This window comes from Thermobia domestica, chromosome 8 (genome assembly GCF_964235325.1).
Source record: "Thermobia domestica chromosome 8, izTheDome1.hap1.1, whole genome shotgun sequence".
NCBI lineage: Eukaryota > Metazoa > Arthropoda > Insecta > Zygentoma > Lepismatidae > Thermobia > Thermobia domestica.
The window spans coordinates 198,784,049-198,798,175 of record NC_137461.1 but is presented as its reverse complement, the minus strand read 5'-3'; the positions used below and the strand labels follow the sequence as shown (position 1 = coordinate 198,798,175).

At 34.3% G+C, this 14,127-nt stretch overlaps 1 protein-coding gene across 1 annotated transcript in view; it reads left to right on the top strand.

Annotated features, from left to right (window-relative positions):
- LOC145692424 (uncharacterized) overlaps positions 1-14,127 on the top strand; it is a 79,818-nt gene that overhangs the window by 20,348 nt on the left and 45,343 nt on the right. The window contains exons 2-3 of the mRNA XM_081767732.1: positions 7,353-7,383; positions 11,000-11,126. Of these exons, the coding sequence (XP_081623858.1) occupies positions 7,353-7,383; positions 11,000-11,126 (158 nt within the window). The remainder of the gene's footprint in view (positions 1-7,352; positions 7,384-10,999; positions 11,127-14,127) is intronic.

The window sequence follows — 14,127 nt, the reverse complement described above, 5'->3', positions numbered from 1 at the left end:
CCTAACATATTAACAACTAACGTATTAAAACTTTTTACTGATCATATTATCCAAGTCAACCTGTGATCACTCTGGCGCTCCTAATTATTTGTTTCCTCGGATATTGTCTTTTCATTTGTGAGTATATATTTTTTATTAGGTATGAATCAGTTTATTTGGTTTTCTGTAGTTGTTGAACGTAGAAGTCCTTTCCTATGGGTTTGCTTTAGGATAGAGACACTCAATATTAGCTTTCGCCTCCACTGAATTATTTTCAGTTCACATTTTTTTCCTTTAACGTGGGTTCCTGTCACCACGGCATGGCGCGTCCTCAGTTTGTAGCTGCGAATATACTGAATAAGCAGACGCGGACAGCCGACTAGGTGTGGTCCTCCAGCTTGGGTGTTTGGGTAAGGCTAACAACCTCAACCTGTAAAAAAGTCACTTGTTCAGAAATATTCTCACAAGCCTCGGACAAGGACGGATAACTTGGCACGACCTAAGCAAAAGAAAATGGACATGAGATTTGGAACATGGAATATTAGAAGTCTTTATAGGGCAGGCGTGTTACCAGCAATTAAACGGGTTGAATTTGTTACTGACAGACTTTCCTTTATTACTCTTAACGGACGGTAGTGTGATATTATTGTTTTAAATGTACATGCCCCAACTGAAGACAAGGATGATGATGTAAAAGACAATTTTTACGAAGAACTAGAATGGATATTTGACCAACTCCCGAAATACCATATGAAAATTCTATTAGGTGATTTCAATGCGAGGGTAGGACGAGAGAGTATTTTCAAACCGATTATAGGGAACAAAAGTCTCCATGAGGAAAGTAATGACAACGGTGTTAGACTCGTGAACTTTGCAACATCGCAAAAACCTAATCGTAAAGATTACAAAATTCACACATCTCGACGTTCATAAATACACTTGGACATCACCAGACGGAAAAACACATAATCAAATTCATCATATTTTAGTAGATAGAAGAAGGCAATCTAGCATAATTGATGTCCGGTCGCTTAGAGGGGCTGATTGTGACAATGATATCTACCTTGTAGCAGCGATAATACAAGAGAGATTATCGTTGAATAAAAGTAATATTTTATGTCCGAAAACGGAGAGATTTAATTTAAAGAAATTAGAAGAGAGACGGGTAAGAGAGGAATACCACATTGAAGTTTCGAATAGATTCTCGGTTTTAAAAGATTCGGAGTGCACTAGTGTTCAGGCTGCTTGGATTGAAATTAGAGATAGCATTAAAATTCCAGCAAAAGAAAAATTGGGATACGAGGAAATACGTAGGAACAAACCACGGTTCGACAAGGAATGCATTAAGCTAGCAGAGACCAGAAAAAGGCAAAATTACGCTGGCTACAAAATGCGAATGAAATAACTACACAAACTTTCGCGAATATCAGGCGGGAAACTTCCAAAATTATTAGAAGAAAGAAACGCGATTTTTTGAAACCTAAAATAAAGAGCTTGAAGATAAAAGCAAAAATAAAATCATTCGGGACATGTGTAAGGGGATCAGCGTATTTAAGATTGGCTATACGTCAACCTCGTGCTTATACATTAAAGAAAGCTGACGGTACAGTTCTCACTGATACGGATAACATCTTAGATAAATGGAAAGATTTCTCTGACGATTTGCTGAACACGCAGCCAAAAACTAATGTGCGTGGAGAAAAAGTGATACACACCACAGAACCGTATATTCCAGAACCCAACCGAATAGAAGAGAAACCGCTATAAAGAAATTAAAGAAACACAAATCTCCGGGTGTAGATGAAATTCCGGCTGAGTTAATTTTAGCTGGTGGCGAAAATTGTGGAACAAGATACACAACTCATTCTCCTAATCTGGAACAAGGAAGAATTGCCACAACAGTGGAAAGAATCAGTCATTATTCCAATTCATAAGAAAGGTGACAAAACTGACTGTAATAATTATCGAGGCATTTGTCTTCTGTTAACATCCTATAAAATCCTTTCAAATATTCTATTAGCAAGATTGACCTCCTACGCAAATGAAATTATTGGAGAATATTTTTTCGGATTTAGGTGAAACCCATCAACTATCGACCTAATATTTACCATTCGCCAAATACTCGAAAAAAGTGGGAATACAATACCTCGGTACATCAACTATTTATTGATTTTAGAAAGGCGTACGAATCGGTTAGGAGAGAAATATTATACATCGTTCTTACAGAATTTGGAACACCGAGAAAGCTAATTAGATTAATTATGATATGTTTAAATGAATACCAAAGTAAAGTCCGGGTAGGAAAATTTTTGTCCACGAGCTTTCACGTCTAAAATGGCCTGAAACAAGGAGATGCGTTGTAGCCATTATTATTTGACTTTGTTCTGGAATACGCTATAAGGAAATTCAAAGATAGCAACCACTGCGTAGAGTTGAACGGTATTTACCAGGTTATGGCATATGCTGATGATATAAATTTAATAGGGGATGATAGGAGAACAATAGAAAGAAATGCAGAGATCTTATTAAACGCTTGCAGGGACATGGGTTTAGAAGTAAATGCAGAGAAAACTAAATATGTGCATGGAAGTGCGTCTTGACCGTAATACGGCAAATTGTGGTTGCGTTAAAATATTAAATAATACTTTTGATAAAGTGGATACTTTCAAATATCTAGGATCAATATTAACAGACGAAAATCATATTCACGAAGAAATTAAATGTCTACTAAAAACAGGAAATTTATGTTATTGTGTAGTTCAAAATCTCTTGTCGTCGCGAATTCTGTCGAGAGATTTAAAGCTTAAAATATACAAAATGATAATCATGCCTGTTGTTCTGTATGGTTGCGAAACATGGTCGGTTACTCTGAGGGAAGAACATAGACTGAAAGTATTTGAGAACAAGATCGTGAGAAGAGTATTCGGACTCAAGAGGAACGGGAAGGGAAATGGTGAAAACTTCATAACGAGGAACAACATAATTTATACGGTTTACCCAACACTGTTAGGGTCGTCAAGTCTAGGAGGCTTAGGTGGGCAGTTCATGTACCTAGAATGGAGGAAAGTGGAAACGCTTTCAAAGTCTTGACTGGAAGACCAATCGGAAGACGACCATTAGGAAGACCTAGGCGCAGATGGGAGGACAATATTAATATGGATCTCCCAGAGATAAAAATACAAAGTAGAAACTGGATCCATTTGGTTAAAGATAGAAGTCAGTGGAGAGCTTTTGTGAACACGGCATTGAACCTCCGGGTTCCATAGGCCATAGAGTTATTTAGTTAGTTATTTTTTCTTTTGTCAGCACTTCGCTGCAATAATTTCTGGAGGCTTTTTAAGTTCTCTTAAGATGTCCTAGAAGAGACAGTTACTTGCGCTGGTTGAAATATATTGTCAGGAGTAGTTACGTTGGCTTTAAAGTTTTTTTTTATCCTGTAGTAACGCAATAACAGAATATTGATGTCAGTTACATCACTTCAAGGTCGTTATAAAGCTTAGAAGAGATTTGAGGTTTTTATAGATTTTTAAGGCACCCAGAAGAACGTCTCTTGTGTTATAGATTGCGTATCAGAGTTAATATTTAAAGACACATGTAATGTCTCCAGGACCGTAGGCTTATGAATATCTTTGCCTAATTCTCAAGCACATCGTAATTTAACTCGGGGATGTCAAGTGGATCTGATTTTCTGCTATACCGATATATGTACTGTGTCACTTATAGATGGGTAATTATATAATGCGAGTGATTTTATTATGTATGTAAAAAAGCAACAGTAGGGAGTATATTAAGATATAAAGTATAATATTTTCCCACCTATTGGAAGATCATCTAGCGACTTGAACTAATCAAATAAGGATATTACCTTCGATCTGGTTGCGGTAATAGCCTCTTTCTTCATATCTCACGAATCTACACGTTAAACTTTAGCTCACTTCACCAATATTCACGTATTTCAATTTTTACTGATGTGTGAGGTCCTTACCCAATTCCATAATTACTGTTTCTTCCAATATTCCTCTTTTCTTATTAAGAGATTATTTGCTTGATTCTATAGTGCATTTATATCAGTTCCCCGTAATAGGCCTATGTCTTTTAGGTCAGTGTGAACGAAAGTATAAGCAGTTGGGTTCTGAGAATTTGATGATTGTACTAGGCTGCCTATGCGCAAGTAACAACTACATTCTTGCCTGTCTTTAGTCACGCTGTATATGAAGTACTCTAGAAAGACGGAACTCTTAAAGACTGTATCTAGGTTATTTGTTATTTTTTTATAAAACGAAATTACCTCTCAATGCTGAGAGGTTGTGCACGTGTACTAAGTAATCACATTGAACGTCTATTTTTGTGCTTAGCTTTATTTGTGTTAGTTAGTGTAATACTACAATACGGTCATGATACTTTGGACTTAGAGTAGATATGAACGAAGTTATGTGTGAAAGTAATTACATAATCCGCTTCATGTGGCTTATACGTAGGTCTCCTGAGTCATCACTTCTGGATGAAAAGGTTTCCTCTTCATCTTCCTCTGCTGTTCTGTATATTAGTCCAATTTCCGATCAGGGATCGATCCTGGCTTACGGACGTTCGGGGCTAATGTCAATATTGGGCATTGTCCCTTGTCTTATAAATATTAATTTCCAACTTTGAGTTTCCGATTCAGGATTGACGAACTCTACTTTCAGTGGGCAGTATGTCCTGTTTCTCCTGGATGACTCAGGTCTGTAGGGTTCCTTTATTCTTTCCGTCCTCTGTTCACACTTTTGTTGTAAACCTGAAGGTAGAGTAATGATTTTGAGCAGATAGGTGGATGTTATTTTAATTAGGTCTCATATTCTTCGGGAGTGAGGCCACTGTATTACTCAAATGGTGCTCTTCAGTGTTCAATACATAGCACACTACGTTTAAGTATGTGAAGAAATTGTTTTTCTGTAAACATTCGTTTCTTGGCTTCGTACGTCCCTTATTTGTACTTATATTTTCGCGTTTAAAATTTGCGTCAGATTTTTTTTATGTATTTGAAAACGTGCTGTACTATGAGGTATTTTCGAGAAACTGATACAGTAGTTGTTTGTAAACTCCAGACACATCAATGCAGCTCTATCGATGGAAATATTATTATATTAATTTTCTAATTTATATTATTAATCGATTTTCTTATAAAGTTTCCGATTTTTAATATAATAAATTGCATCTTTATAATATCCAAGACGTTTCCATTGATGCAGCTATATAAATGTTTCTGTATTCTCGAGTCATTGAAAGATTGAGGCATTTAAAAGATCATAGACTTGAGAAACAACTAAAATTGGTATACCATCGTTATATTGAAGCTGTACAACTTTACTAGTTATATCCTCTCATTCTTTCCCTTAAAATGTAACTATTTTCCTTGATATATGAAAGTGTTGGTTTTGCCTGCAACTTGGTTGAAACATCCGCTGTGTCTGCCGTCTCCCTGAAGAATCAAGCAGAATTAGCATAACTTCTAAGTAGATCATTTTATTTCGTGTCGGTTTTTACTGGTATAATATTTTCCCGTATTCCTCAATAAATGCACCATATTTCCCAGTGAAACATCTTTATCAGAATAACACTTACCACATCTCAGTACTTACACGAAGGAACTACTGTCACAAATATTGAAATACAGGTTTGATGTAGGTCATAGTCATTAGAAACTTCTTAACCGAATTTTATATGCAATAGTGCAATGCAATGTTGTTAGGACGAATGTTGTTGAAAACAAATTTAAAATGGTAATAAGAACTAAATATCAAGAAAGTATCAATAAGAAACCTATTACTATTAATAAATTATATCACAAACTCTAAAAGCATTGCAGCCTGCTCACAAGTTTCCTGGGACGTAATTCTGACGGTTGTGATTTAACAAAAATTGTTGTAAAATACTACCGGGATTTTTATATAATACATATGGTCATTTATAAGAAGTAATTTAGTTAACCAGGCACATATTTACTGGATGTATATGCCCCTCTTACTCTCCCACAGAATGTGTGTCTATGTGTTAGTGTGAAACTTTTAGCTATTACCCTTAAGCTAAAGGAGAAGGATGGTTAATGAAAGGGAATGATGATTAAATTTTGTGTTCCAGGAAACTATTCGAACCAGGACCACAAGTATCAAACTCACATGCTCTAGTCAGTAAGCAAGTGGGATATATACCCTTATCTATAATATGTATCTATAATAGAAGTTACCTGCTCTGATTGATCAACTGCAAAAAGTTTTTCTTCTCATAAGTTATATGCAATCAATATGCGACCTACGAGGAACCTGAAACATCTTGTTTACTTTGAATCATTATAGTTTTGAAATAATGACATATCCGTGTTTTTGTTATTACACCTATCCCACCTTTCAGATTTATACAAGTGGCCATAGACTTTGCAATGAAGAGTGTGTTGATATTTTGACCCGGCACTATTTTGCACAGGCTTATCGTAGTTAGTCGAGACTTGATTTATCTTACTTCATTTAACACCAACTTTCATACGAAGTGCAAGTTGACCCCCACTTTCCATTTAAAATATTTCTGGGAGCCTGCGGGGACAATGGGACAATTTATTTTACTTTGATACGTTGTACTTTTGAAATGAGGAAAGACATGTTTTTCTATTTTCATACCTGTCTCACTGTTTCAGGTTTTTTGAGATTCCAACGGACTTTATGGACACGGTTAAAGATTATAATAACAATGAGTAAATTGCTGCCCTCAAGCGGAATGCGTGAGACCTCCCCAATTTTGGTAACTGATTTTGATCTTACTTTGACCCAGGCTTTCAGGAAATATATACATCACCCTCACTTTGTGGGTTCAGGTTCAAGTACATTCCGGGTAAGACTAGATCTCTTTCGAACGCCGAAGAATGAGAAAAAATAAGAAGACATTTCCTGAAGGGTGAGATATGATGTATGATTAACAGCACATGCGTCAAATAAACTCATAAAAAATTAAATTAATTTTAGCAAGGATCTGAAAATGAAGAAAGCGCGTGGTTGCTTCGAAATTTTCACACAACAGCAAATCAACGAAAGAAAGTGTATTGTGAGAATTTGGTGGATGTTGCAGTGCAATACAACTATTTTCAGAATTGTGTCATGGAGGACGACGAAACTAAGCATTGAACAGTTTCGTACGACGATTTCACACATTGTCTGGACGCGTACCTAGATACTAATTGCATCACTCCAGTTAAATTGACTATAATATTCAGCTTAGACATAGATTTTTCCAGTATTTTTACACTATGAGAATGTATTGTTAAGAGAGGTGACTGTTACTCTAAAAGATCGGTTACTTTATGAGCACATGTTATATAAATAATCAAATACTTTTGTATTTTATAGGTGTCGAACTACCGAATCCTGAACCCGGGCAGTAAGTATATATGTCCTAATAAATTACTAATTAAGTTATAAGTAACTTATAAAGTATATGTAGTTCCTATAAGTATATTTATGTGATATTCTTGAAGCATACGACAAATTTAAAATGTCTATTCCTTTCACCATAATTAGAAGAAAATAAGATGGCCCTCTGGGGTGAAAATACTTAGGTTCATTACATAACGCAGAAGTTCTCACTCTTATTTCCATTCGGATTAATTTTCTACATCTGTGGAAGTGCTTAAATTGTTCGCATTGGATGTATCAAAAAGCTTATCCTCACTATTTCATTACTTATTTCAAACGATCAGATTCTTTTCTTACCTCTTTCTCCTTAATATTGATTTCACACCGACAATTGAGGAAGAAATATAAAAGTTAATAAAAGCGAGTACAATATTGGCATAGAGGTTTGAGAGTTCTCTAAAACAAAATATAGAAAATACCTATTCAATAAATCAGCCAAACCAAGAGGATTTGTCTGACGTCTTGCTCAACAGTAAAATCACCGTTGCACACTATTTCCTACTCATCGGCTCTAGTTCCAGTTACTTACACGAACATTTTCTTTAAAAGGTAAATGACTAGTCATTATCAAAGGCAACCAGAATAACACAACGAAGAAACTCCAGCACATTCCAAACAATTCGTTTCTGTACTGCCTCTAGCGAAGACGGCAACGTCCGAATCGGTGTGTAAAAGTATCAGTAATTTGCAGAGAACAAACTCAAATAGATTATATGTCTTTCTTTTAATTCTTTAAAGAATCAGACTATTGACTTCCTTGACTTATAACTTAACTGACTTTCGAGCATGATAATTTCATCCGTTCAACTGAATATAGTAGAGTAATACTACTAGTAAATGCTATGCTGATAAAAATTCGTACGTTAAATACAGTACCTTTTAAGGTAGGAATATAAAAAAGAACATACAATCATAGTAAAATTATCCCACTTCTATTTCTATATATGTTTGCGAATCCATGCAATTGATTGAATTAAATAGTTTCATCCTTATTTTCACAATTCCATGTCCTCACCGATAATACAATCTATATATCAAAGAGCAGTAACTTTTTGCTTCCTTCTTTTCAAATTAATAGAGATCGATATATGATAACAACCGTTGCTTTAGTCTTTGTAACGTTTATTTCATTCTAATTTTTCGGAGGTTGATCTCAACTTTCGAACCCTTTCTGTTAAAATTCCCTCCAGAAGCTGCAATTTTGGTTAGCGTAGAAACAATGGGTACATACTTTTAACAGATAAATGGTGCTTATTGTCAAACTAGAACAGAATCTGTCTTAGATTTATCTTTTAGAAGAAAGTGCCAAATAATTATATTAATTCTAGTATCTATGAATCTCGTATAGATGAAGTTCATCTGAACGTTCCTCGAAGAGAAGTATTTTTCAATGACATTGTGGTGGTATGTATGTAAATTAGAATCTGACTATGGGTTAGTAAAGTGATTTTACTCTGATTTCGATTATTAATCACAAACAGACAAAACGTTTGAATTGAGTATAATTTTTAGTTTTACACTACGTAGAAAACTGCAACAAAATTACAGCTATAATAATAATAATAATAATAATAATAATAATAATAATAATAATAATAATAATAATAATAATAGAACAGGTACCAAACTTTCTTTCTTAAAGATTGCATGCACTTATATTCCAACATTGTCAATATAAGCTATACATAAATATTTACATCGCTCATACATCTAATTTTGTTCACCTTAATGTGACCTTTTCATTATACAGACATATTATTACATAATAGAGTTAGAAACTAACTAAACGATCACACCATTAATTACTCTTTATAACCGCTACCAGGTTATAGAAGTATTTTTTGTGGATACTCTGTATATTTCGTAAAGACAGTGATTATTATTTTCGATTTATACTTTATTCTGCGACGCATATAAGTTCTTTCTTTGGTGGGAATTGCTTCTTTCCCACACAATTGGATAAAGAAGTCTTTCATCGCTTTTTCATATATATATTTAAAACATTGCTTTTGGTGAGAACATTTCAGTTAGTGACAAACCATTTCAGTGTTTCTTCCTGACTTATTATATGCACAGTATATATTCTATAGTTATTGGAAACTGACTTAAGTGTTTTCTTTAATCGCTTATGAAACATTGCAATAGATTAGAGAATACCAGACCAGAACAGGTATTCAAGTGACCAAAGTGGAACCAACTGTGTTGTATTCCAGCTCGTTATCTGTACTTTCCCACGCCAGAGTTATCGCATTGTAGGCGGTTAACTAAAATTGACATAAATTGTTTTCCGTATTCTGTTTGTATGTGCATACAGGTGAGTTAACTGAGTGATTTTTGAAATGAACTGCCAACACTTTTCAGTTGATCATTGCAACCCGTACCTTGAGTTTTGGTGCTCAGGGACTTCGACTCCGATACTGTACGTAGCCACCACGCACGTTGCGTAGGGAACCAAGTACGATTGGGTGTTAAGGGGCACAAGCTATTAGCCGGTGAAGGACGTTTTCTTACGGCTAGCCCCAACTAGTGAAGTCCCAGGTCCGCAGACCTTGTGCGTACATGTAAGTTATATACGCGCCCTCCAACATCAGAATTCTACTGTGGAGATCTTCTTTTTTTTATTTGCGGAAGATGCATCTTTACGCCTCAGGATGTTTCGGCGCAGCAATTGGATTCATCGTGGGACGATCCAGACAACTTTTCCCCTATTGTGTTCGCTATTTTATTTCTTTATATATATATTTATGATAGTGTTCTAATAAATAAGTATAGTGTCATTTAATACAGTGTGTTTTCGTTGCTTGTATGGGTGATGTTTGTGTGCGTTACGGTCTGGATGACCGTCTGATCGTCCGTGAGGTTTTTGAGACGAGACACCCGAACCTCTCGGCGTCTAATGCTCATCTCATTATTGAGACCGACGAGCAATTTGGGAACAGTTTGTAACTCTTCTTGGACAGGTCCTTCATCGTCCTGTCCAGGTAAGTTCCAGTCCAGAATACTTATTGGTATGACCACAAACCACGAACAGCGACAAGAACTCCAGGCGGTTACATCTTCATAAAGATAAATTTATTTTATTTTAATCATGTAAATACGCATACTTAAGAACAATTATTAATCACATTTTTTCAAAGTTGTTGAAAGAGAAATTGTTATTAATAAAATTACCTAAACCAAACATCATTTTTCATTATGTACGAGAAACATTGAGATACATATATAAAAAACATATTTTGTTTATAATATTAGGTAAAAAATATTTTAGTCTTTAATTTTATGACATAAGAAGCACAATTATAGCATAATAAGATAACAATGAGTGGTTGAAGCATCGTCTTTAACATAATATCACAGAGAATAACATAGGATCTTACAAATTAAGTTGTAAGGAACTTTTCATAATTTCTAAGAATAATTAGTTAAATCATTACTGAGGTGGCTTTAAACTAGTTTTAAGATTTTTTGTTTTGTATTTCACTCTTTTAGTTGTGTAACATACGTCAATGAAATATATTTTCAGTACGAAACTACATCTATGTAAATTTATAGAAAAAATATACAGCTGGTTTTCTTTCCAGATCCTATGTTAATGTAACACTTGAGATAACAGATGGTTTGCTATTAGTATCTGAAATTTTTCAAAAAGCATCTCAACAACTTCGTGATTTCCTTTACGATACGTTGCCTTTTTCAGAGGCAATAGAGGTAATGTATATTTATATCTATATCTATGTAATAACGATCTCTCTCTCTCTCTGTATATATATATATATATATATATATATATATATATATATATATATATATATATATATACAGAGAGAGAGAGAGAGGTAGGTAGATAGATATCCTTCCTAACTATATATAAAACTACATGAGCTGACATAAATTATTGAGCACTTCCTGCAGGGCTACAATGATTAAATTTGGCATGATTGTAGCTTTCCGGAACTAACCTACAGGAAAATTGTCAAAAGTGAATATTTTTAATTTTTAGGGGGGTCTAAAGAGGGGATGAAAAATTTCCCCATTTTATTTAAATGGGCTTTTTTTGGACTTATAATCTCATGTTTTAGGTACTTAGAATTGGAATAGAAACTTGAAATTCGGTATGCTTACACATTTTCGTTAGCACTACCTAAGTAAGTCAGTACAAATAAAAAATTCCGACCTTAGAGTGGTTTTATAGGGAACTGAAAAATCTTTCCCCATGTTATTTATATGGGACACCTTTTACATCCTCAAATTATTAAGCACTTCCTGCAGGGCTACAATGATTCATTTGACATGATTATAGCTTTTCGGGACAAACCCACAGGAAAATTGCCAAAAGGGAATATTTTTAATTTTTAGAGGGGCTGAAGAGGGGATGAAGAATTTCCTCATGTTATTTAAATGATACTTTTTCTGGACCTATAATCTCATGTTTTAGGTACTTAGAATTGGAAAAAAAATTCAAATTCGGCATGCTTGTACGTTTTCGTTAGCTTTACCTAAGTGAATCATCACAAATAAAAATTTCTAAACCTAAAGTGGTTTTATGGGGAACTGAAAAATCTTTCCAATGTTATTTATATGGGACGTCTTCTATACCTCAAAATGTTTAGGCACTTCCGGCAAGATTAGAATGATGAAATTTGGCATGATTGTAGCCTTCCAGGACTAACCGACAGAAAAATTGCCAAAAGTAAAAAATTCCAACTTTAGAGTGGTTTTATAGGGAACTGAAAAAATCTTTCCCATGTTATTATATGGGACACCTTTTACAGCCTCAAATTATTAAGCACTTCCTGCAGGGTTACAATGATTAAATTTGACATGATTATAGCTTTTCGGGACAAACCCACAGGATATTGCCAAAAGGGAATATTTTTAATTTTTAGGGGGTCTAAAGAGGGGATGAAGAATTTCCCCATGTTATTTAAATGAGACTTTTTCTGGACCTATAATCACATGTTTTAGGTACTTAGAATTGGAATAAAAAGTTCAAATTCGGTATGCTTGTACGTTTTCGTTAGCTTTACCTAAGTGAATCATCAGAAATGAAAATTTCTAACCGTAAAGTGGTTTCATGGGGAACTGAAAAATCTTTCCAATGTTATTTATATGGGACGTCTTCTATACCCCAAAATGTTTAGGCACTTCCGGCAAGATTAGAATGATGAAATTTGGCATGATTGTAGCCTTTGAGAACTAATCGTGAAAAAATTGCCAAAAGTGATTTTTTTTTAATTTTTCAGGGGTCGAAAGTAGATGAAGAAATTCCTATGCTATTTAAATGGGCGTTTTCTTGAGATACAAAATCTTATCTTTCAGATAGTTGAGATAGCAAAAAAAAAAAAAAAAAAAAAAAAAAGAAAAGAAAGAAAGTCGGTAGAATTCCGCTCCGCTGCATCTGCCTTTGTCACCACTTTGAACTCGTATTGCATACACGCCCTTATGACGCTCTGTGGAGGTCTCATTCACTCTGTTCTTACGCAAGTTCACAATGTAACTGAACTACCATAACCAGCTAGTATGCTGCACATACGCAGAACAACAGCTGACCTTCGTCTTATCCTCATTCTCATTCAAGTCACGGTGGGAGGTCCAATTGAACACAGACCTCCACAAAAGCGACAGAACTTTCTTGCTTACCTTTATAAATTAACAGAAATAAAAAATTCCAACTTTGGTGGGGTTTATTTATAGGAACTCCTTTTATATCTCAAAATTATTGGGCAATTTCTCCTTTTATATCCTTTTATAACTCCTTTTATATCTCAAAATTATTGGGATTACAATGATTAAATTTGGCATGTCAAAGGAAAATTGCCAGAAGTGAATATTCTTAGTTTTTAGGGGATTTTTGAAACGGGTATTACGGAACGTGTTTGTTATAGTTGCTTTATATGTTGTATTCTTGTCTTCAGTACTATATCTAAAACAATTATAGTTATTATGAGAATATAGAGTTTGTTGTTTGACAGAACATTCATAAATTTATCTATCCAGATATATAGTTTTATTAGCTGCAATAAATAGGAAGCATAATCATAACACGAGCGAACATTTATTCTATTTTTCAATAAGTAGCCTTATACAGTAGTTTTGAACAGCGTAATTTCGTTTATGCTATTATTTTATGTTTCATATTTATTTATAACAGTCTTGATTATTGTCTCTATAGTAAGAAGAAGAGTAAGACGTTAGAAAAATAAATGAAAGGACGATTATAAGAACAGCAATAATACAAAGAATACAAATATTTTATAGATAGAATAGTGTAAAAGTCTAGAATAGTAATTGTTACATAATATGTATTTCTTCTGATGTTAAAACAAATCGTTTTCAGTTTATTTATTCCATTTCTGAGAAATACCTTACTTTTTAAAATTTATTGGCTTTTTTTTTATAAGTGAATGACCATTTGAAGGCCATTGAGTTTTAATGGACTATTGTTTAATATCTAACACTTTCGTGGGCAATGGGAAGAAGATTTCCCGCCAAAGGACCTAAGTACACCCTTATTTGATCCACTAGGAAGCAATATTCCAATTCGTTATGAGTCTTTTTCACTATGGAAATGGGAATTGCGCTAGAAAAATTATTTCTTTTGTTTGTTTGATTGTTTTGAGTGTGTGTTGGGTAACATGGAGGAGGTATCGTCCCACCACTTGTAGAAAAAATTAGCCCACAAAAGGGTTAAAAATATATTTATTGTACT